Below are 24345 nucleotides of genomic sequence, written 5' to 3'. Positions count from 1 at the left end.
TCTGCTCTCCTCAAAGCCTTCTTTGGTGTCCCATGGGCATAAGACTGAAGCCAACTATAAGCCGACTACAAGACCTCCATATTGTAAGGTCATTAGGTAGGACCAAAAGACTATCGGCTGCAGCCCATGCCCCTGAAGATCCACTGGAAGCTTGGTCCTCATTGTGACAATATGAGAGGTGGTGGGACCTTTAAGAGGCGGGGCCTAGAGGAGGTTATTTACATGGCTGGGGCCACTGTCCTAAGAAGACATTAAAGAAGTTTATGTGGGATCCTGAGTTAGTTCTTGTGAGAGTGAACTTGTCTCTTGCAACTCTCTCCGGCTTCTTGTCTCACCATGTGATCTCTCACTCCTGCATGCTGTGATGATGCCTTCCACCATGGTGAGATATCGTGGGTGGACCCTTGCCAGAGCAGGGGCAATGCCACTGGTGCAGTTTGTCTCTAAAACTGTCTGCTGAGTAAACAAACCTCTTTTCTTTACAAAGCAACCATCCTCAGATATTTCACTATAGTAAAAGAAAACAGACTAAGATAGTATCTCATCCCCCACCATTAGAAAGCATAATCAGTGAAAACCACGGAAGAGAATACCAACAGGAAGCTCAATGTTTTCATTCCATCAAAAATGTAGAGGGGGGCCGGGGACTTAGCTCAGTGGTTCGGTGGCTTGCTTTGCAAGTGCAAGGACCCAAGTTCAATACCCGGTACCAAAACAAACAAACAAACAAACAAACACAAAAATGTAGAGGGGTGGGCTGGGGATTTAGTTCAGTGGTGCTGATCCCTGCCTCTCAAGCACAAGGTCCTGAGTTCAATCCCTGGTATCAAAAAAAGAAAAGAAAGAAAGAATGTAGAGGCGTTACTGTTAGTCCCCTTCTAGGTATCTTTCTAAAAGAGTTAAAGACATTGTAGTGCAGTGTTAGATGTATATTCATGTTCATAGCAACATAATTCACAACAGCTAAATCTGGAAGCAGGCTATATGTTCATAAACCGATGAATGGACAAAGAAAATGTGATATTTATACACAAAGGAATACTACTCTGCTATAAAGGAGGATAAATTTAAATCATTTGTAGGAAAATGCATGCAACTCGAGACCATAATGTTAAATGAAATAAACCACACACAGCTTAAATATTGCATGGCATCTCTTATATGAGAAACCCAAAGTATAAATAAATTAAAAAGCAAAATAAAATATAAATAATAGGGAAAATAAAGGAGCCATTTTGCAAATAAAAAGGATATCATGAGATGGCGTGATGGGAGAGTTAAGGGGAAAAGGAGAAATAATAAGAACTGAGACGTGTTATGTACATGTACTGACTCCCCGTGCAGAATGTACTCATTATGTACTGTAAACTTGTACTGATAAAAATACAGGGATTTAGCTGAATGGTTCTGCCACCTGCCTCACAAGTACAAAGACTGGAGTTCAATCCCCGGTACCAAAAAAAAAGAAAACAAAAAACAAAAAACAAAAATTAAAAAAAAATTTTTTAATTCCCTAACTGAGCATGCACATAAACAACACAAAATGTAGGGGAATTAGGAATGAACACATTACAAGCTAGAGGGGTGATCCACTGTGACTTTAAATTTGAAAAGTGCTATTTTCAAAGCTTTCTGTAGGAGGAAAATTGGGGTAAGGCAATCATAGGCCAAAAGCTAGGAACAGCCACCAAGAAAAGTTGACTTTGCATAATCCCTTCAACTGCAGCAACTGTTCCGAGGGCTGGTAAACCCAAGCATTCCCCAAACGTGGCTCCTACAAGGGCTCAGTATATGGATAAAAAGTTCCCACTATTTTCTTAGTTCTGGAAACTATGTCAATTTACCAGACCAAAAAACACAGTGAGTATAATGGGTCCCACAAACCCCAGGCAAGGCGTGATGCTTGGGATGACTAGGTCTGCTGCCGTTCCCGAGAAACACACAGACACTGGACATGCTCAAGTGCAGTTTAAAAGAGCTTCTTCCCTTATATGTGCCAGCTGCCAAGGCTGACCACAAACTAGCATCCAGATTTTTACAGTCAGTGAGGAAGGGCTTATCTATGCAGTCTCAGGAGAGTAGGGCAGGTATCAGAGACAGGATGAAAACTTTCATCCCAAAGGAGGCTCCTTTGTAGTAATGGGAGTTGACCCATTAGCTGGATCAACTTGAGTTTGACTTTGCATTGAAGAAGGTTCCCTGTGACTTCCAGCCTTCTGGGAGAGAACACTTCTGCCTTCCACTTGCTGAGTTCCTTACAAATCCAAGCAGCAGACAGGAGTTGATGGAGATAGCTATCTCAGTTATGCATATTCTAAGAGTCAGTGGTTTTATGAGCTGTCATAAAATTACTGCTTTTGCAAAGCCAGTGCAACATGGGATGCAAAAGAAGCAGCCATTTCTTTTCAAGTCAAAGTTGACTTTCATGCCTCAGTGCCTGAGAGAAGCCTTATGTTTTGCAGCAGCCGAAACACTTTGTCATTCTTCAGTGAGAATCATGAATGTTAGATTCGTAAATGGGTTCTGTACTCTGAAACTACTTGATGGTGAGATTTTCATCTTGGCATCAGGACCTACAATTCCAGGCCTCCCAGAGAACAGTCATTCTCAACTGGGAGTGATTTTGTCCTCCAGGACACTTTACTTGGTCTGGAAACACTTTTTATTGTCGTGACAGAGGTAGGGGATGATGTCACCGAATACTAGTGTAGAGCCTATGGACCTTACTAAACATCTTCCAATACACCAGAAATCCTCTAACAACAAATAATGATCTGCCCCCAATGGTGAGAGCGCTGCTATGTGAGAAACTGCTCTAGAGCGACGGAGGGGCAACAGTAACAGCAGCATTACTCTGGCTGATCATCTCCTGCACTCGGCACTTCGCAAATGCACATCAACCATACACATTACGATAGCGCCACGAGGTAGGCATTGTTTCCCCCAAAGCACAGGCGAGGAGACTCAACTTCAGAGAGGTCACGTGGTTCACTCAAGCTCAAACAACTCACAACACGTGCTAATACAAATTTTAATCACTTACCTGTCCAATTATTCAAATATAGGATGACCAAAAAATGCATATTTTTTTTCATTTTTTGTATAAGATAATATGACCAGAAACATAAACAACAATTTTATTGAATTTTTTCAATACTTTTTCCGTGTATGGTATATTTTAAAAGATTCACTACACAATGCAGTCTGGACAGTAGTATCCAGTTTCTTTCAGAATTCTTTTTGCATTTTTGTCTTTCTTTGAACAAGACACTTTTCACGGTCATGTTGGCCTTTCCTTTGTCTTGTGGGTGGTATGATTTCAATAAAATGTCCACCCACTGAACGTAATGCAGAAGACATTGATGATGAATGTCCTGGTTGGTGTTTCGCCATCCCATATTTTTCAATTATTTGGCCTATTAGACCTAATCTAAATTGTAAATGACTTTTTGAATCCCCTTGTTTTGTTTTTGTTTGTTTGGTTTTTTGAAACAGGGTCTCACTATGTAGTTCAGACTGCTCTGGAACTCACTGTGTAGCCCAGGCTAGTCTCGAACTCACAGCGATCCTCCTGTCTCAGCCTCCCGAGTGCTGGGATTATAGGCATGCGCCACCATGCCCGGCTTGAATCCCCTTCTTTTGAATAAATAACAACAGAGTTCCATATTGTTTGGTACAAAAGGCAAATAAATATTTTATAGTAATGTTTTCTTTCACTTTTTAACTACAGGATAGCTTATTAGATGTTGGTGTCTGTCAGCACCACTCATAGAATTATTATAATCATTGGTGACTACTGGGATTTTGTTTTTAGTTTCATTTCTTCATTTCATTTCATTTCTATATTATGAATAGTTGACAATAAGGAGACAGCTTCTTTGTCATTCCATTACATAACACAGACTTTGCCTCTCTGATACGCTAACATTTCTCCCTTTTTCAGTTTTTTCTTTTACAGAGCTTTTGGCTCTTCCTTCCTATTCAGTCTCAGTGTCCCAAACATGTCCATTTCATATTGCAAAAGAATATCACTGAGGTCTGGAGAAGTATAAAAATTCGATCTAATGTACTATGGTAACAGTTTTTATGGTTTGTAGCACAAAATTATAGGTTGTATTTTACATATAAACACAAATTAGTAAAAGAAAATTACCAAAACTTATTAGATTTCACTAGAAACAAATATCAAAGGCGAATACAATGTTCTGTATAAAAAGTACACAAACAATAGTCAATATAAAACAAGTCAACAGACATACTAGTGTATCTCATGTAAACAAGTACTGACTGGTTGAAATGACACCTGCCCGAGCGACTCTCAAGATAGTACAGAAACCAACAAACACACTGCCCCAGTGACCCTCGGGGTAAACTATTAAGTGGTTAAGACTATAGCAAAAAGATCAAACAACTCGTAAGTGCAAAACTAGAACTCCAACCAAATTTGGTCAAAGGCAGAGGGAGGTCCAGTTCCCTCATTGGTGTCCTATGCTGGGAGTCTTTACACAGTCAGCAGAGACTCAGGCTGAATACAGGCAGGAAAGCGCCCTCAGGAGCAGAGGGCTTGGGAAAGAGACAGAAGGGAGCCAAACCTGCACTGGAACCTGAGTTTCCAGAAAGAACCTAAAAATGGCAGTGTCGCCAGACCCAAGGACCACCACATGGTTGAAGCCTCCAACTCTTGGTCCCTGGTGCGTATACAGCTACCCTGCTGCACCCGAAGGGACACTTGGGGAGGCTGAGGAGGGAGGATCACATTACTTGTCCCTCTTCCTATCGCATAAGGTGAGCTTTAGGGTAACTTCACTGAGTATGTCAGTCTCAAAACAGCTTAAAATGACAACCTCTGTAGGACATTGTGCAAACGCACTTTGAAATTGAGCAGAGCTAAGTCCAAACACTTGATCCTGCCCTCATTAGTCTGGTCATCTGGGGCACCTCTGACATCTCACTTTGCCCATCATCATCATGTATCTCCACCCTCTGGGAGTGATATGAGGCTTAAATGTGAACACTATTAAATTTAGCATAGGTAAAGAGGTCAGGCTAGTAGCTAGAACAGAACAAGAGATCAATAAACACTAGATAAGACAGTGATATCACTGTATAGGATTTAGTACATAGGACACGTAGTTCTTTTGGTGCGGGAAACACAGCAAGTGTAACTGGGCTGCACTGCCTGCCGAGTGTGGAGCAGGGACCCAGGCTGGGACTGCACAAACAAGAATACCAGTGTGCATCGCTCCAATCCCTGCTTCGAGAGAACAGTGCCTTATGGTGTTAAAAATACCAAATAGAAAGAACACAATGAATCCCAAGTCAGTGTCATTTGCGATTTCAAAGAACATTTCTGTAGTTGCTTTTCCTAGAACAGTTGTGAGTGACTGTTTTCTTCTTCGATGCCAAATCTCACAATATAATGTACACATGCTTATGCCTGATATTTCCAGGCTTTGCTTCAAGCCTCTTAATAATGTAGAAAATTGGGCCGAGGATTTAGCTCAGTGGTTCCACTGCCTGCTTTGCAAATGCAAGGTCCCGAGTTCGATACCCAATACCAAAAAAAAAAAAAAAAAAAAAATAAAAAAAAAAAAAAAAAAAAGTAGAAAATTAAGTAAATTCTGATATTCACCAGAGACCAAGAGGTACTCAGAAAATCTTAAGTCTGAAGCAGAAATGGACCATTCTCTTTATTTTCAAATATTTTTAAAAAGCTGTACATCCCTCTGAGAGTTAGCAACTGAGACTCCAATATTTTATTCAGTGGATATTTGATGTGACATATTTTAGAACTGACAGCTGTTCAGATGAATTAGTCATCTCCGCTGTGAACCAGTTACTCACACATGGGGCTTTTGTTTCCTGAGAATGTCACTTCTTTCCCCAATTCTGACCTGCATCCAAACCAGTTCCTAAAACAGATGTATCTGTCCAGAGAAAAAAAATCTAACCAACTCCTCAAGTTAGAGAGCTTCATGTCCCAAGATCCCAAGAGACCTCTCACCGAAGAGATGAGGAAGCTGAGACCAGAGAGAGAGAGAGAGAGAGAGAGAGAGAGAGAGAGAAACAGACTTGCCCAAGAACATGCAGTAAATCGCAGCAGAGCTGACTGTGCAACAGCTTATTCCACTTTCATTTAATACTCTATGAGGTTTCTCAGCTTCCCTAGGGGCAATTCCAAGGGGTGAGGCAGGGAGACAAATTTTCCCCATATCTCACAATAATCAAGGAAAGAATACTATATATTAGTAAATTCTTGAGCAAAACCTTATGAAATTATAAAGAGAAACTTATATTAGAGAAAAACTCACAAGGCAAGCAACAAGACTTGCGATTGACACAGACACAAAGTAGGCAAGTGTGGGTCTAACAGCCTAAAATCTCGCAGAGCATCAGAGTGAGGTTCTGTGTGGCCCTAGGAACCTGTGGCACACAGTGATGTTGTAGATGTTGTAGATACTGGTTGACAATGGGCCTAAGCCAGAAACAATCCCTGGGCTTTCTCAACATGGCACCCCATTGGGAAATAAAACATACAGGTGTCCACATTCAAAATGAAGAAAGAAAAGACAAATGTATAGATTTTGCTTCCAACAATTTCAATCTCATGCGGACTTTTATGTCTGTTTTTCAGGAGTCCAAGAATATAATCCTGCCTCTACTAGGGCAAAGTAGTGCAAAAGAATGACAATTTATTTATCCACTGTGGTGACCAAGTTCTTTTCTACCTTCTCAGTTGCTTCAAGGCCACATTGTTTTTAATTTCAGCCAAACATATTTGAAAAGTGGCGGAATTTTCTGGTCTTTGGGGAAGTAGCCAGGTTTCCTGATCTGTTTCATTTTTAGCCTGGCAAACCAAAGCTGTTCCTAATCAAGTTCAAATGAAAGCTGGCCATTGTGTATCCCCTGGGAAGAGAGTTTAGCTCTAGGCCTGAGTTGCTCTCAACTGCAGGAGTCCCTGGAGCACTTTTCATTTTCCCTGAGTCAGGCAGGAAGGCCCAGAATCAGTCTGAGATCGAGGGTCAGAGATGTCCTTCTTTGTTCTTGTATCCATCACTGATTTTCTTATAAACATTATTTACTTCCTGCTCTTCTTTGGGGGCATTTTTAGACCCTAAAATGGGATTTAATCTATAGTCTATTTTTTCCATTTACAGCAGTCATTCTTGATCCTGAATACATAACACAGTAATCTAGAGTACTCTTTAAAAAAACACACATTCCAGGGCTCCTTACTTGGGTTGCTGAATAAAATTTCCGGGATGAGGCCTGAAAAGTCTCGTCTTTTCAGAAGCTTCCCAGATGATTCTAATGCTCAGGGTTTAATATTCTAATTACATTTCCCTTCCCTTCCTTTCCTCCCAATATTCTGTCCTCCCTCTTCCCCTCTCCCTTCTCTTCTCCACCCCTCCCCTTCCCTCTCCCTCTCCCTCTTCTTTTATCTTTTCTTTTTGGGTTTCCCTCAAAATCTGACTTTGGAAGAGAGAGACAACATTCTCCATCTCAACAACCACCCATATATAACAAACATTTTGGAAGAAAACATGTCTTTCAATTAGGACTACTGATGCATGCCTGGCACCCCAGCACCCTGGAAGGCTAAGGAAGGAGAATCACAAGTTCAAGCCCAGCTGGGCAACTTAGTGAGACTCTGTATCCAAATTAAGAGAGCTGAGGATGTAGTTCAGTACAAACCCCTGGGTTCAATCCTCAGTATAGCAAAACAAAAAAGCAAAAATACACACACACACACACACACACACACACACACACACGGTAGGGAAAGAAGGAAGGGAAAATTGTTTTTGTAAACCTGTAACTTCTTTAGATCTCCTGGTTTTATAAAGAATCTTGGAAATTAGCAGGTGACTATGTTCTTTATTCTTGAGGATTTCTAGGGAAACAGACACATATCTAAGTGTAAAGTTCCATCCTTTATTTGAAGTATTTCTTTTTTTTTTCCCCCCATTAAGTTTACTGGTACATTTAAAGCAAACAATACGGTTACATTTATCATTGGGATCTTGTACCTTTACATGATGTGTCTTGGTTCTTATTTTTCCCCATTCCCCTGTCCTCCCTTCACCCACTTCACCCTTCCCTATTTAATAGGCTTTGTTTCCTATTTGAAGTATTTCTCATATTCAAAATGGCCCAGACATAAAGAATTAGACATGGCCTAAATCCTAGAAACACTTGAATATCTGGATTAGGCTCCATTTCTACAGTGACTCAGACCAGTGGGCCCAAAGCTAAAGATGTACAGATCAATGTTTTGCTTCAACTAAGTTTACTGACTTACTGATCCTGCCGCATGCAAGTCATTAACAGTTTCTGAGATTTCCATTCCACAAAGATCAGATTCTGAACTGAATGTTGAAATCGCTCACATTTTTCCTATTCTCATCTTCCTTTCCCTCTATATTACTGTGTTGTTTTAGTTTGTCTTTTTGTTAATGAGCTCTCCTGCAGTTCTTCTCCTGCTGGTCCATTTTCCCTAATCCTGGCAGCTTACAGGTCAGCCGTCGTGCTTCTGGAAAGCTGAATTATTCATCCCCATTCTTCATCCTCCCCCACGCTGTGCTCTTTCCACAGAGCTGGCTGGCCATCTCCTCCCCTGAGCTGGGGGTCTGGCCAATGACTTGCTTTGGCTAATGGTTTATGGATAATTCTGAGCTGGTCTAGCTTCTGCTCAGCCCTCCCACTCCTCTGCTACTGTCATAGAAAGAAAAGCAGAGAAGCCTGTTAGCTGGTCAGTGCAGAGAAAATAAGAGCAGATGCATCCAACCCACAGCCCAGAGCCACTTAGCCCAGCTGCAGAGTCCTACAGCTAATGCCTGAGGCGCCGCGACACTTGCAGAGTGCCGAAGGTCACCACCAGCCCTGCACCTATTGCACCTCGGCCTGACTCGCGGGAAGAGGGACTATAGCTTCTTTCTCCTTGGGACTGAAAATTAAAGATGATACACATTGTTCAGGCTGAGCGTTTCTAATCCAGAAATCGGAAATTGGAAATGTTCTAACACCTGAAACTTTCTGATCACAGACAGGATGTCACTAGTGGAAAATTCCATATTTGTCCTCTGGTGGCCCAATGTGCACAAGCTTTGCTTTACACACAGAATTATTAAAAATGTGCTATAAAATTACCTTCAGGCTATGTGTATAAGATATATATATATATATGAAACAGACTTGGGTTCCAACCCCAAGACAGAGTGGTAGCTCAATTCACGAACTCCTTTGTTTGCAAAACATTTGGTTCACAAACAAAAGAGTTCGGCAAAATTTTGTTTTTATTTGCAAACCAAATCAGGTGACAAACATGACCCAGGCTATCTTTCCCACACGAACATAAATGTGGCCACCTTTTCCAAAATCACGGAACAAATTAAGTTCATGAACCGAGGCACCACTGTATATCTCATTATATACATGCAAATATTTCAAAATCTCAAAAAATTCCCAAATCTGAAACACTTCCAATCCCGAGCATTCTCAAAAAGGGATATTCAACTGGAGTAGAGAAGAAACAAGAGGAGGGGAAGCAGAGACTGACTTCAGGGCAGGGCATGAAGACACTCCTCTCTCAGGAGGCCCCAAGGAAGAGCCGATGCCCATGGCAGCTCTTATGGCGTACATGTAGATGTCCCCACAAAGCCTCATGCATTACAGGTGGGGTTTTGGGAGATGGTTATATCTCAGGTGTGTGGTACTGGGATTAAGTGAGTGATAACTAAATGGGCTTAGCATAGTTCTGGGTGTGGTAATGGAAGGTCCACCCTGGGTACGGGTGGCAACAATCCATAAGCTTATATCCTGGCCGGAATATAAACGCAGAGAAGGAAGGTTTGCTGCTGCTGCCGCCGCTGCTGCTTGCTGCTTCCCTATCTCTTGCCTGCCTGCCACTGACTGTTTCTCCCCTGCGATGCCCTCTGCCAGGCCACCGTGCCTTGGAGCCAGCTGACTACAGACTAAAACCTCTACAAACTGTGAACTAAAATAAACCTTTCCTCCTCCAACTTTGGGTGTCTGGTATTTTGTCTCAGCAACAAGAAAAGTAACCAAGGCAGCAGCCCTGCTTATTGAAAGTAGCCTCAGGAAGGCAGCCTGCCCCACACCCCGGCACACATCCAAAGCCCTTTAGGCCAACACGGGGCAAGGCCATGACAAGGCAAGAAGAAAACAACCCTGAATCTGGACCAAACCACTCATTCCTTTAGGTTATTATGATTTCTTTCCTTCTGGCTTGGATATTTTCCTCTTAAATGGGCTCAAAGTGATTCCCTGCATGCACTGAGTGAGCTGTTTATTCTCTTCACTCAAAGATAAAAAGAGATTTTCTTTTATTTTTCTGAGTATGATCATGCCCACCTGTACCTAATGCTTTCTCTGTAGAAATCCATTTTATTCTTATTCAGGCTATTTTCAAAAGAAGCAGTGATGTGCTAAAATATGCTTTTATAGATTTATGTATGCATATCATAATCCATACATGTACTTACATGATTGCTACATACAAAACCACAGCACTGTGATGTGTACATGTCACATGTGTGCACATTTACATATGTACAGTCTTCCTGCTCGCCCTAGCTGTGCTTAATCCTGTGAGGAGGCTGGATCCGTGGTAAGCAGCTGCAGGCTGGCTGGGCCCACAGAGTCCCTGAGTCAGAGCCTCCGCAGAGATGTGGGGTGGCTGCTGCAGAAGCAGCAGACTACAGGCCTTGTCCCTCTGCAGGCCGGGTGGGCAATATCTGGAGGCTCCCAGCAGTGTCCCCCAATCTACCCTGTGGAGCCAACACTGCCTTTGGGGTGGGGGTGGCTGACCAGACCCCTCTGAGGTCATTGCGAGTCCTTCACTTGCTGGGACCAAGAAATTGTATTAGAGGGGGAGAAGGCTGTGGAAGGAAAACGAGCCCCCTCCCAGGCCAGGCCCCATGAAGGGGAAAGGGCTGGCTGGCTAAAACCTGTAGAGGACCAGCAAGAAACCTGGCCCAGGCCTTATAAGGGGTAATCACTGCCCTTGGGGAGGTGGAGGAGGACAGTGGTGGCAGCCAGGGGACAGGACCTTCCTTCCTCCATGGGGCTCAGGATGGCCTCAGTGGAGCTTGGAGACTCTAGCTCTTAGGACCCATGGCCACAGGCTGGGCCTCCTGTCCAGTGAGGGTCTAGCAGAGGCGCATGCACTGGGAGAGGAGCTATGCTTCATCGTGTCAGCCCCTAATTCTTACACCTCAGTCCAGTGGTCATTGTAGCCAGGACCAAGTCCCCACCCTGAACTCTGGCCTGCAAGTCAGAGGGCTCAGCCTGTGGGGAGAGTTACACCTGTTGGACCATACTGACACATGTGTACTGAGCCAAGGTGAAACTGCCAGTGTGATTGGAAGACGACAAGAAAAACTAGAAAAGGCCACACAACTCACTGTATGCTATTTCCCAAATCCTTTTTCTTACCTTCTGTCTATAATAACCCCCCCTCCTACCTCTCTCATTCTCATATATAAATATATGTTTTTTGGGTATGTGCATTGTATGTGTATGTGTGTGCATATGTGTCTGTGCATGATATGGTATGGGTGTAGTCTTTCTTGGCATTCTAAGAAAATGTACACACGTCCACTTATGTGTGTGTATATGTGCAACTCCCCTGCCCCAGCTTCTCCTTGGCCCATTCTCCCCGCAGGCATAGTTTAGCCATGCTGATCTAACACTCTAAATATTCTTTAGGGGACATTAGGACCTAGGTACAGTAGGGACGGAGGCTGAAGAACGCCTTTGGGGTTGAGGGCAGGGTTTCAGACAGAATTTGGCGGTGTGTGTCAAAGGGGAAAATTGGGCACTAAGACACCAATGCTGGCCACCTTCCACTCCCTGGTCCAGTCTCTGGCTAGGTGTCCTGGGACCCAAGATGGCAACAGTTCCTAAGGGCAAACCTACGCTTTTGCTCCTGGATGAGCCTGGATTCATTGGCCATAGGACACTTGCCTCCCATAATGAATTGGCCAGGACCTGGATGTGACAAACACGAGGAAGCAAGCAGACAATACGAAGTCGAGCTGCATAGCCAGACAAGACACCTACAAAGGAGCCCTCACCAACTCCTCCCCATAGGCTCTCAGTTTCAATCCCAAGACTGTCAGCTATAGTTTCCCCCTTCAAACTGACCACATGTAGCCATGTAGCAAATCTATGAACGGACTCCCTATAGCAGCAACGACAGCTAACAGTCTAGCTCCAAGGGGAAAAAGGCAAAAGCTGATACAGGTACTCAGCAAGAGGCATTTTGGGAAGATGTAAGCTGCTCACCACACTTTACAGGCCTGTACTACAGGCCAATACAACAATTAGAACTCGAAGTAATGACACAGGCCATATGGGAAAATTAAATGATACCAGTGTGTCCTGTTAAAGACAGTAGTTGCAGCACTTTGGGAAAAGATAGCAGCTCCGAGAGACGCCCCTAGAGGACAGTAGTGGTCACTGCACAGTGGCTCTGTCCCATGGCATCCCAGGGCTGGAAACGACCTACCTTTGAATGTTATCTTCCAGTTGCTTGACTCTGAACTCATCCTCCTCAGACTGTCGCCGCCGGGCTTCCTCCTCCTCGGCCGTTCCAGCGGGTATACCCTGCAGCAGCCATTTTTCCCGAAGCACTTTGGACTGTGGGAATGAGAGACGACAACAGACAAGATGTCACTTTTCCATTCATACTTGCCTCTGCACCTGCCGGGTTGCTCCTTTACCTCTGTCCCTCACCAGGGTTCACCCAAATGGCTGCCTTCCTTCCTCCTTGGCTTGAGATTTGGGTCTATCTTTTCTTTGTATTCAGTGAAATACTTACTGAGAACCCATTGTACACCCAGCACTAGTCTGGCTGCCAAAACAAACAAACAAAAATCCTGCTTTATACAACTGTTGTTTTAGTCAAGAGACAACAGAGAAACATCGACACATACACACACACAAACACACACACACACGCTACACGTTGTTTATACAACTGTTGTTTTAGTCAAGAGACAACAGAGAAACATCGACACATACACACACACACACACACACACACACGTTGAATACGTTGTTAATGCCTATTTTTTCTATTATTAAATAGAAAAAAATAGAGTAAACTACAATAAATGCCACATAATCTTCTCTAGATCTAACAACTGTAAACATTTGCTACATTTTCCTTTATATTTCTCACTAATGCACTGTAACGTATATATCAAACACCGACATTTCACCCTCCAATATTTCAGTATAAAAAACAGACAACTTTAAAAAACTAGGACATTTTTCTACACAGCTACATTTCCATTGCAAAAATTTCCCGATTGCCCTAGTAATAGCCAGTCCATATTTAAATGTTCCTTTTAAAAAGCTGTTATGCTTCTTCTTTAAAACATTTTAGTGACTTCTAAACATCCTCAGCAGTGCTTTTCCATATCACTAAAATCATATTCCTCACCAGTGCCAGGGCACTAACAGATCATGAAATGGAGTAAAAAGTTTTGTTTCAGGTCAGTGACTAAGAGAGAACAATTAGTGGTGTGAGAAGGGAGGTGAAAACAGCTCAAAAGAAAGGCATGCTGTGGGAGAAAGGAACCTCTCTCCACTGTTGGTGGGAGTGCACACAGGTGCAACCACTGTGGAAATCAATGTGGAGATGCCTCAGACAACTAGGATTAGAAGTCTCATTTGCCCCAGCCATCCCTCCGGTGGGCATCTTCCCAAAAGATTAAAAAGAATCATACCACAGAAACATATGTGTACCCACGTTTATAGCAACACAGCAATAGGAATAAAGGCTATGAAGCCAATAAACATGGAGTAAGGATCAGGTTCCCAGAATCTCTGGTGTTGCTGCTATCAAGAATTTTGTCTGATTTCATTAGTCAGGTCAGTAAGGGAAAGCAAAGCGAGCGACTGTTGTGACTCAGAGCCAGTGCAGGTAGGCTTCAGGTGGACTTTTCGTAGCTCTCGTGAACAACTGGCACATAATTCCACACACTGTCATTTATCTGTTGGATTATGGGCTACTTATTAAAAACCTATAAAATGAGTTTTAAAAGTTACCAATGTAAAGTAATAGTAAGTTAGATTTTACTAATAGTCCTGATTCACCATTCCACAGAGAAAGCCCAGCAGCCTGTCATTCGTCACCATGGTGACCCTGCTAGACCCACAGAAGCAAGTTCAATGCTGCTACAATTCCTGTGCTTCCAAGGATGAACTCTTTGTTGGCCATGCATCATCAGTGGGTGTCTAGCCAGCCATGGCTTTCCCTGGTGATTTTCTCGTCTTTTAATTATGAATCACTGTAGAGATCTGTTCAGTTATTCTTATAGTGCAGAGGCAGATCTATAACACTGGACCAATACCTTCTGAATATAGACTTAAAGACACGGATTCGTTCATACCCAAGGTATTGTTAACTGTACTGCCAAAGTAACTGAAGGCAGGCTACTCTCTACTATCCTGCCTCTGCATAAGAGCACTCAAGGATCATTCTCTGCCAGGGACGGAGCTCAGTGGAATGTGTGCATTCAGTGAGCATGTGTGCGGCTCAGCGCCGAAAACCACCCAAGTAAGATCTACAAAACCAAAGGCGCTGCTGCCATTCTCCTAACGTGCAGAACAGCGTTCCAGCTTCTCTAACAGTGGGTTCCATATGGATGGCCCAACCTCTCATGTCTGAATCCCTTAAAGTCAGGTAGGTGCCGTATCTTTTTATTCATTCCATGAATAGAATGGCATGTGAGGTTGTAGCTAGTCATAATAAATACCTGTCAAAGGAATGAATTATTGAAAAACTATGTATACGCACTGCAATTTAGCAAATATAAAATCTGAGACTAATAAAGCTAAAGAGAGCTTTTGGATCATTTAATCAGCTCTTTCTCACCTACGGATAAAGTAATGATGTGAAGCAATTTTTTGACACAAGTAAATAGTGAAAAGTGACTGGGCACAGTGGATGCACAGGGAGGGAAAACAAAATATGAATCAGGACTACTAATACATCTCTACAGTTTTTTTTCTGAATCATTCATTTATCCCATCTCTCTGTAACCCTCTAATCCTTTCCTTCTTCCTCTCTGATGCCCAACAAGATCTTGGTTCAGTCTTGAGATTTTGTTACATAATTCACCTCACACAAAGAGAAGCCAATCCAAGACTTCTGTTGCTGAAAGAAGTGAAATTTTAACTTCCACTAAAGCTGTTTATAGGGCCAGGGGAGAAGCGATAGGAAAAAGGATGAGATGTATAGTGCCGTTCCTATCTGTTGAACATTTCAAAATTTAAAATTCGCCTTTCACACATGCTCATAACCAAGAAAAGTCTAAAATTAGTACTAGAGGTCCAAAACGGAGAAAGACACTGTAGTATCTTTGTAGCAAGGCTCCTGGTACCTTCGGGCTATTCAGCACATGACCTGGCTGGGTTGACAATAAATATTTTGCCAGGTTGCAATGCAGTCCTTAGTCTTTTTTTCATTCAGCCATCTCTTTAAAATATAACAACAATTTTCATAGCTTGCATTGGAAGAAAACTCTGGTCTGGTTCCCCCGTTCATGAATAAGTAATTCAAAGGCAGGGTATCGACGCTGTGTTAGTAGCAGTTTGATTCTGACAGTGCTGACTTGTGTCAGACAAACCTTTATAAATGTGGCAGTCCCAAAGGAACACACACTGCAAATCCTACAGAGCGCAAACTCTGTGCTGGGACTTAGAACAGACCCATAAAACACACAAATCAACCGAGGGACAGAAGGGAATATTAAGTTCAGTTTGTTCCAGCACAAGACAGTAGTCGATTTATTTTCTTAAAACTCACATTATCGCAAATCACATTATAAAAGCAATAAAAATAAATAATTGTTCCTATGGAATAAAAAGCCAAGATAGTTTTTCAAAAGAAGAATAATGATGGCTCTTGCCTTATGAAATGATGTATTAAAAGGCTACAGGGATCAAACAAGAATAGTACTGGTGCAGGAACAGGCAGATTAATGGAATAAAAAGAATCCACAAATACTGGACTTGAGTATAAGGGAGAAATATGTATGTGATAAAGATGATGTTTAAATCAGTGAGGGAAAAGACGAGTCAATCAATAATCATGTTGAGACAAGTGGTTCAATATAAGTAAAATGAGCCTTATAGGAAAATAAATTCTAGATGGATTAAAATTACTAAAGTTGTTGGGCAGGGTAGCACACGCCTCTAATCCCAGCACTTGTGGGGCTGAGGTAGGAGAATCACTGCAAGTTCAAGGCCAGCCTGGGCTACATGGTGAGTTCAAAGTCTGCCTGAACTTCATAGTGAGACTTTGCCTCAAAAAACTAACAAACAAACAAACAAACAATACCAACACACACACACACAAACTACTGAAGTAGAAGCGTTATAAGTAAATGTTTGAGTTGGAAATCTTTCTGAGAATGACACAAAAGTCAGAAATTATAAAGTAAAATATTACTAGATATGATTTCATAAAAATTAATAATTTTTGTATAGGAATTTTTAAAAACCTCATGAACAAAGTTAAAGGCAGTCACAATTTTATATTATCCACAGGCTGATGAGGCCTGTGAAACAAGGATTAAATATCTTAATCTAAAGGAATATGTTGGGGGAAAGTATAGAATCATATATGTCTATGTGGGTCATATCACATAATAAGTATAAAGTTGATTTTTTTTACAAGTCTTGTACTTTTAAGTTTAGGTTTTACAATGACCATACATTACTTACTTTTATAATAAAAATAATACAACTGTCATATTTGCTTAGTGGTTGCATTTGTCAATATGTCTTAGGAATTCTTCCATCAAAAATATTAACTCCAAAAAGATGGAAATAAAGTGTTTGTAGATGGGGAGGGGAGGAGGGGGTGAAGGGATGGCAGGGGTAAGGGGAAAAAATGAGAATTAAGACTTGTCATGTGGAGGTACAAGATCCCAACAATGAATGTAACTGTACTGTATCCCTAAAATGTACCAATAGACTCAATTAAAGCTGGGAAAAAAATATTAACTTCGAAATATAGCTAAGCAGCTTCTAAAAAGAAATCTGAATTTAATTCAGTCAGGAACTAATACAGCTTAAGGCTTCTTCATTACTGGGGTATAGAAGCTGATATTTTAACATTTCATACTTTGATTCTTCATTGAAGAATGTGTTCATCGTGGTCCATATTTAAAGCAATGATATTCCATTCTGTAGAGTTACTGTATATTCTTAAATTTTGTAGTGAGCAGGTGCATTAATCTGTAAGTGCCAAAGCTGTGCCTTACATTCTATTTATTTTCTTTGCGAAGAGACCAGTGAATCTGTCTAAATAATTCATCTCACTGCAGTTATATAACTGACAATCATATAATTGTGAACAATCATATGACTGTTATATGTGAAATACAGATATAGAACGTAGATCCAGATTTTGAGAATAGTAAATAGCAAATATAAAACCCCACATGCTAATGCTTTTCCATTTATCTTTGCTTTGAGAGGATTTCTTTTTTGTATGAAAGCAACCTAGATTTTGTAAGATAATGAAATAAATATCAATTAGTGATATATTTTCTATAATGATCTTGGTGACATGTCTAAATTTAGACAGGGTCTAAATTTTCTGAAATCCACAAAAATATAGTAAGGATAAGAGAGAAAGTGATGATGGCAATTGGCATCTTTCTAGACAAATTGTTCAAAAGGAAATATTTCCTTTAGTGAAAACAGCATCTTGAGAAGAGCCTGGTCTTAGAAAGCAGACAGCCCTAGGGTCGGATTCCCCCACTCACGTGCACAAAATGTTTATGGGCGAAATACTTGAACTCATGAACTTGTTTTCATATTTTTGAGATGGGAAGAGTAACATCTATCCGGGGTCACCACCGAGGCTACATATTTAAAGTTCCAACACACGCTGGGTACTCAAAAATCTGGTGACTGTTACTGAGAGGGGAGAAGAAGATCATAAGGCTGCAGCACAACCTGGAAAAAGCCGCTTGGCTCTGAGAATCTCAGAGAGGAGGAAATATCACCTCAATAAACGGACTTCCTTCAGGGGATGAGGCCAAGCTGGAAAATGAATTCTCCCTGGGAAGATGAGACAGTCTATTCACATTGCTTTGAAAGTAGAACATATTTATCCTTTCAGGTGCCTGAAGTGATCTTTTCTTTCAACCAGGCACCCTGTTCTTTCTGTCAAAATAGTGCCATCATTTTAGGGAACATGTGCCCAGAACAAAGAGAGGCAAAACCACAAGGCAAGTTTTGCCTGGGTTTAGGCGAGGCTTAAACGCCTGTCCTAGCCGTGTTCACCGACCCTGACTCCATAGTGCTGAAAAACCCAGAGCTGGTGGCCCTCCCTGTAGTGAGTACCAGATATACACCTCCACCTTGGGAGCCTCTGAGCTTTTTCACTGTTCAAGGCTAACAATCCATCTTCATTCTGTACACACAAGACTTTTTCAGAGAGAGGAAAAAGCGATGTTTAGGTCTCTGCTTACTAAAATTGTAACAGTTTCCAGTCCTCCCCCTACCCCAAGATTAACCGTGGTGAGAGTGCTGCGTGTACACTTAGATAGCCAGTCCCAGAAAGAACTCTGATTCCCTTGTTTTCAAGTCATGAAAGGAACATCATTGCCTTCATATGCAAAAGTAAGTCATTTTTATTACTTTTTTCTGTTGACTGGCTGTCTGGCTGGACAGATGGATGGACGGACAGATGAAAGAATAGACACAGAAATGAAGAATCAATAAATGGAATATGAATAGACTGTTATAACCCTGTGCTGGACATCAGTAATGAAGGGATCCCTGGTATCTTCTTTGGCACTCAGAATGATGAGAATTGGAAGAAAAAGAACTTGGTTTTCTGACATATGTTCATTGACTAACTTTGGATTCAAGGAATACAAAAGCAGAGAACTACCCTGAGTTTGAAGAGGAGAGAGGCTTTCTAGTCAAAGCCAGCCTCTCGTATTCATTTGGCTCTCCTATTAAAAAGTTCGCCCTTTAACCAATAATTTACTGAGGTATCAGTGCATGTTGGTCTCTCACAGGAGTGAACTGACGGCACTCGGAGCCGGAGGCCCTGCTCTGTCCAAGAATGACCTTGAACAATTCATTCAGTTTTATTACTGTTTTTACACCCCTCCTGTCTTTAAGAAAAGCATACTAATTTGAGCATCCACCCTCCCTCAGAAATGTTGTCAGGAAAGAGAAAGAGCATATGAGATACAGCGCAGGCTTCCACAGAGAAAGGCCTGAAAACAGATTTATGCAATGAGCAGAGAGAAACGGATGCTTTTCTCAGTATCATATGCTGCTTTTCCTTCTTTTAAACACATTTCTCTAGCTGAAGTTCATGGTACACTGAAAAGAATGCTAAGCAGATATAGGTCATGCTGCTGTGTGAAATCATGAACTAGACGGCTCCCAATCCTCATTTTGAGCATTCATTTAGCACCGCCCTGTTCTCTAGAGACAGACAGGAAACACAACCTTAAAGGTTCACCTTGTTTTTAAAAGTCCAAATAGTTCCTACGTGGCACTGTCCTGTGCGTCAGTACCACCTTCCTAACCTCTGAGACAAGCAGTTCTGCACACACAAGGTCACAGCAACTCAACACTAGTAACAGACAGGTTTCCTAAAAAAGAGGCCCAGGAGCAGTCAGAGGCAAGCGGCAACTCCCACCAGGCCGTGGAAGGTGGTTGGTCACATTATTCTCTGAACATGCAGAAAGCAACATTTAGCAACCGGTGGAGTCACTGTGAAAGTGACAGAGCTTTCTCTTGGGCTGTAATCAATTACAATGCTTAAGTGCATACGTCTTAAAGGAAAAAAGAAACAACAAATAAAAGAGCTCTCTCTCCCATTCTCTCTTTTTAATACAGCATGGTGGAGACCCAACCAAGTCAAATCATTTAAAAGCCATCTTGGACCAATTGCTGCTTCTGACATTTCCGAAATTGCTAAAGTAGATATAAAATAATCATCTGAAATACACAGTGTCTTTTCTTTTTACCAGATTATATTTTTATCTTCCTTTTCCCCTGTGCCAAGAAAGATATTAATATTTTTAAAATGTTAAAAGTACATTACGTGCAATGTGTCTTGTGCAGCCTCTGAGCCAATGCACAAGAGAACCAGCTCTGGACTGTGGAGTATTCTCATCTGATTTCTATATATAACCACATTCCACATGCACAAACCACCCTGCACCCCTCCTCATGCACACTGTAATCTTGTGCTTGCAGAAATCAAAATGCTGTAACGATGTCCCGGATCTGAGAAATTCACAAGAAAAGCCCAGAGATGGTTCCCTGACTGAATAAAAAAAGGCTGGTTCAGCCGGCACAGCGCCTTGGCAGCAGGGCAGGCTCTGCCCAGCTCTCTGGAGTGTGAGCTGCATGGCTAATAGCAGCACGGGTTCGTGGGATCAGCCTCTTACCTTGGAATGCTGCAGCAGGAGTACCTGCTCCTCAAGCTGCTGTCGTTTGCCTTCTATTTCTGTCTGTCTCTTTCTTTTTTCCTTGAAAATAAAAGAGAGAAAGAGAGAGAGGCTGTCAGAGTGGGTGGGTGTTGGCTCCAGGAATGTGAAGGCAGGGAGCAGGAGCAGAAGCGGCACACATCTGTGCAGTCACTTCCAGAGACACTGGGCACACTTGCAGCGTCACCTGCCCCGCCGTGGTTGGGTGTGTGGCAAGCAGCAGCAGTCTCCTAACATGTCTGCGGTGGGCTTGGCCAGTGGGAGAGATGCTCCTCACTCAGCCAGGCTGCAACAATTTAATCCACAAGAAAAGACAGTTTACATACCACACGCACCCACCCACACACACACACACACACACACACACACACACACACAGCTCTGTGCTTGCAGTGTTAATCTGGGGACAAAGAATAAATATGTCTCAATCCAAAAGACAGGGTTAGACTTCTTTGGTCAAAATCATGTACATAAGTAATAAGATGCAATTGCAAATTGGGTGGGAGAAATCATGCAGTTGGGCAAGTCTGACAATGCAAATGAGAGGGATGGCTTTGCTTAAAGGAGCCTTGGGAGAAGCACTGCATGTGGGCGAGGCTCACTGAGGTTATGGGAAATATGAAGTCTGGGTCCAACTCCCAGCCCTACCACTTGCTACTTGTGTAGCTTCTGGAAAGCTCTTTTCCCTGCTTGGGTCTCACTCTTCTCCTGCATAAAATGGGGATAATAGCTCTACCCAAACCATATGACTGGGACATGAATTAAATGAGATGAAATAGGCCAATGGTCTAGAATGCCTCGCACACAATAAAGCACTCAATTGCTATTATTTGTTGTTATTCTTATTGCTACATGTTTACTTCTAGGGAATGCCTAGAAACTGCATTCAAAGAGATGTAGTTTCCTGGTATTTCCACTGTAACTTTTATATTTTTCTTCCCCACACTTCTCCAGTGCAGACAGTAAATGTCACGGGAATGTGACTTGTAAGAAGAGAAAGGCCTGCCTTTACGGTAGCTTGCTTTTAATGCAATGTTCCCAAAGTGTACAGGAGTATTTTACTGAGATGTGTACAGACAGCACCGGGTCATTCTCCTTCACTCGCAGATACAGGGAGAATCTTGTCAGGCAAGACAGTGGTTTTTTAAACTACACAACAGCCGAATCCTGAGGAATACAATGACACAGAAGCCTGGCTGTCATGCCGTGTGTGAATGGAAGCTTTGCTGTTCTGGGGATGTGACTGGACTACTGCTGTTCAAATCAAGGGAATAATCATTTGTATTATAACCAAAGTTTGTTATGCAATGCACAGACTTTAAGGAATATTAGCTCATAATGTGAATCACTAAAATAGAATATTTAAACCAATGAAATTATAGCACAGCCAAATGAGACCCGTGACTATTTTAGGAACTTGCCTTTTATCAAAGGACTCCAACTGGGGATGCATATGGATGCTATTTAGTCCCAGAGTATGTCCAAGAACATATACTATATGACATTATATGGGAAAAGTAAGGACCAATAGGAAAAGCCCACCTATCCAGTATCTCAGGGGTAGTACATGATAAGCCAGGACCTCAGGACAAGCTACTGTATGTTATAGGTGTTATACGGACTCTCGAGAGAATTAATTCCCACTGACCACCATAGCATGCAGCTGTCCTGCATTTACTTTGTAATTATTTTTACTAGTGCCTAATACATTTACTATTGGGTATCAATGTGTAAATATATCTGGATCATATCCACTCTCCCCATCTACATTTACACCTAGAACTAGATATGTTGTGCCGTGGGTTCAAGATGTTGATGACTCAATACTTCCACAAATGTTAAATGTGTTCTAATCACGTGTCTTGTTACTTCCAAATCCTTCCTAGGCTTTTCCACGTCTGTGCCTACGTTCACATGGAAAATTCCCATCATCATAGTGGTGAACCATTCCCTGATCAGAATGAAAATTACCAGACGGGTTCTGTAGTGGCCCAGGATGAAGTAGTAGACTTGTCAATGGTCACTAGAAAGTAATGGTCAAGATGGATGTGGATTTCAAATTACCCTGTAAGAATGGGTCGGATTTCAGTTGAGTGAACAAGGGTAGTTATGTACTGCATATCCTAAGAACACTACGGAGGAAATTAACTGGGATGATTCAAAAGACTGGGTAAGACCAGACTAGCATTGAAGGTCTTGAATGCAAGAATAAGAAGCCTGGATTTTATTGTGTGGACCATGCAGTATCATTTCATGGTTCTCAGCAATGAATGGTGAAATGGTATTTTAGGGACTCTAATCGGCACTCACATAAAGGAAGGATGAACAGAGACCGAGATGCTTCTCCTATAAAAAAGTAAAGCTTTTAAACACTGGTAAACAGTTTAGGTTTCATGGGAAATAGTCTGTCGCAATTACTCAATGTTGTCACTGTAGTTCAACAGCAGCCCCGGATAATATATAAATAAATGAATGTGGCTGTGTTCTAATAAAACTTTATTTACAAACATACATGGAAGGCCAGATTAGCACATAGGTCACTGTTTGTTGACTTCCAAATTGAAAAGATCATGAAGTATCTTGAGAGGATTCACACTTCACACAGTGGGGATACCCCTCCAGCTTAGAGCTATACCAATCAACATGGAAAGAGAAGGACAAATATAAGAACCAGAAATGATGTGACTTAAGGGTAGCAGGATTTAGGGAGTGAGGAAAAGGGTTGTCTTGGCTTTGAGCCCCACAGGCCAGAAGACTGCTGATGCAGGAATGGGCAACAATGAAAAAATAAGAAGACGGAGCTCATTTATATTGTACTCATATCTCCCTTCAGGAACCAAATAGATATGAATATATGCAATCAGGCAGAGGCAGTAGCAAGTTCACGTCCATGCTCTGATTGGACAAGACCCCGAGATTGCCATCAACGGCTGCTGCAGGGTTCTTTGTCTACCTAGGTCCCCTTCCACAGAGATCAGGTTGAGTCCTAAAGTCACCCCTAATTGGCTAAGAGGTTGGATATACAATCAGCCTTGGGTACCAGGTATGAGTCAAATTACAAGCTTGAGCAGGACATCATCAAGGAATATGCCTTTCAACCCTGCCTACTTAGACTGCTGAGGTCTGAGTTGTTCTCACCTACCCAGACTGCTCTTTCCCATATCTCTCCTTCCCTTAATCAAGACAAAACCAGTAACCCATGGGCCCTTCACTCCCCAGCTCCACCACTCTACACCCTCCCCTCACTCCTGATCCAGATATTGAACTGCCACTTATTCAGGGCCACTCCCTCAAACACAGCATGTGCGGTCACCATCTCGGGTGTCTCCCATTCCTACGTTCACAATGTTCCTTTTGCTGTATTATTTTTTACTGTATTCTTCGCCTGAGTGAATGACATTACTCAGGCCAGATGTCTAAGTCATCTCAGATGGTCACTTTCCTAAAAGACAAAGCCCCACTGAACCTCCTTGCTATTTTCCACATATTCTGCTTCCCTATTAAAATCTTCCCCTACTCCCTTAATATTTCCCCCTTATCTCCACACCTGCACATGCAGACTATTCTACATTAGGCTCCTTAACACTCCAAGTAACTTAACTGCTTATCTCTCATCTCCATCTGGATTATTGCAGTGGTTTCTTTACTGGTCTCCACATTGCCAAGCCGTGGTTTCTTCAACTCAGCCTCCGCACTGCTCCCTGAGCAACAGTCTAATATAGAAATCTGGACACCTCCATCTCTTGCCTAAAACCTAGAATGTTTCCTCATTGCCTATCTGTCTCACAGGTTCTTTTCACTTTTTTTTTTTTTTTTTTTTTTTTTTTTTTTTTTTTTT

At 42.0% G+C, this 24345-nt stretch overlaps 1 protein-coding gene across 5 annotated transcripts in view; it reads right to left on the bottom strand.

Annotated features, from left to right (window-relative positions):
* Positions 1-24345, bottom strand: part of Palm2akap2 (PALM2 and AKAP2 fusion) — a 561169-nt gene that overhangs the window by 242264 nt on the left and 294560 nt on the right. For all 5 annotated transcript variants that reach the window (XM_019209808.1, XM_010639300.2, XM_010639301.2 and 2 more), the window contains 2 exons: positions 20469-20549; positions 12533-12663 (listed from right to left, as the gene is read on the bottom strand). In XM_019209808.1, coding sequence (XP_019065353.1) covers positions 12533-12663; positions 20469-20549 — 212 coding nt within the window. The remainder of the gene's footprint in view (positions 1-12532; positions 12664-20468; positions 20550-24345) is intronic.

This window comes from Fukomys damarensis, unplaced genomic scaffold (assembly GCF_012274545.1).
Source record: "Fukomys damarensis isolate Sample0158 unplaced genomic scaffold, DMR_v1.0_HiC HiC_scaffold_36, whole genome shotgun sequence".
Lineage (NCBI taxonomy): Eukaryota > Metazoa > Chordata > Mammalia > Rodentia > Bathyergidae > Fukomys > Fukomys damarensis.
Note: the sequence above shows the minus strand (reverse complement) of the source record. Positions and strands in the feature narration are given on the sequence as shown.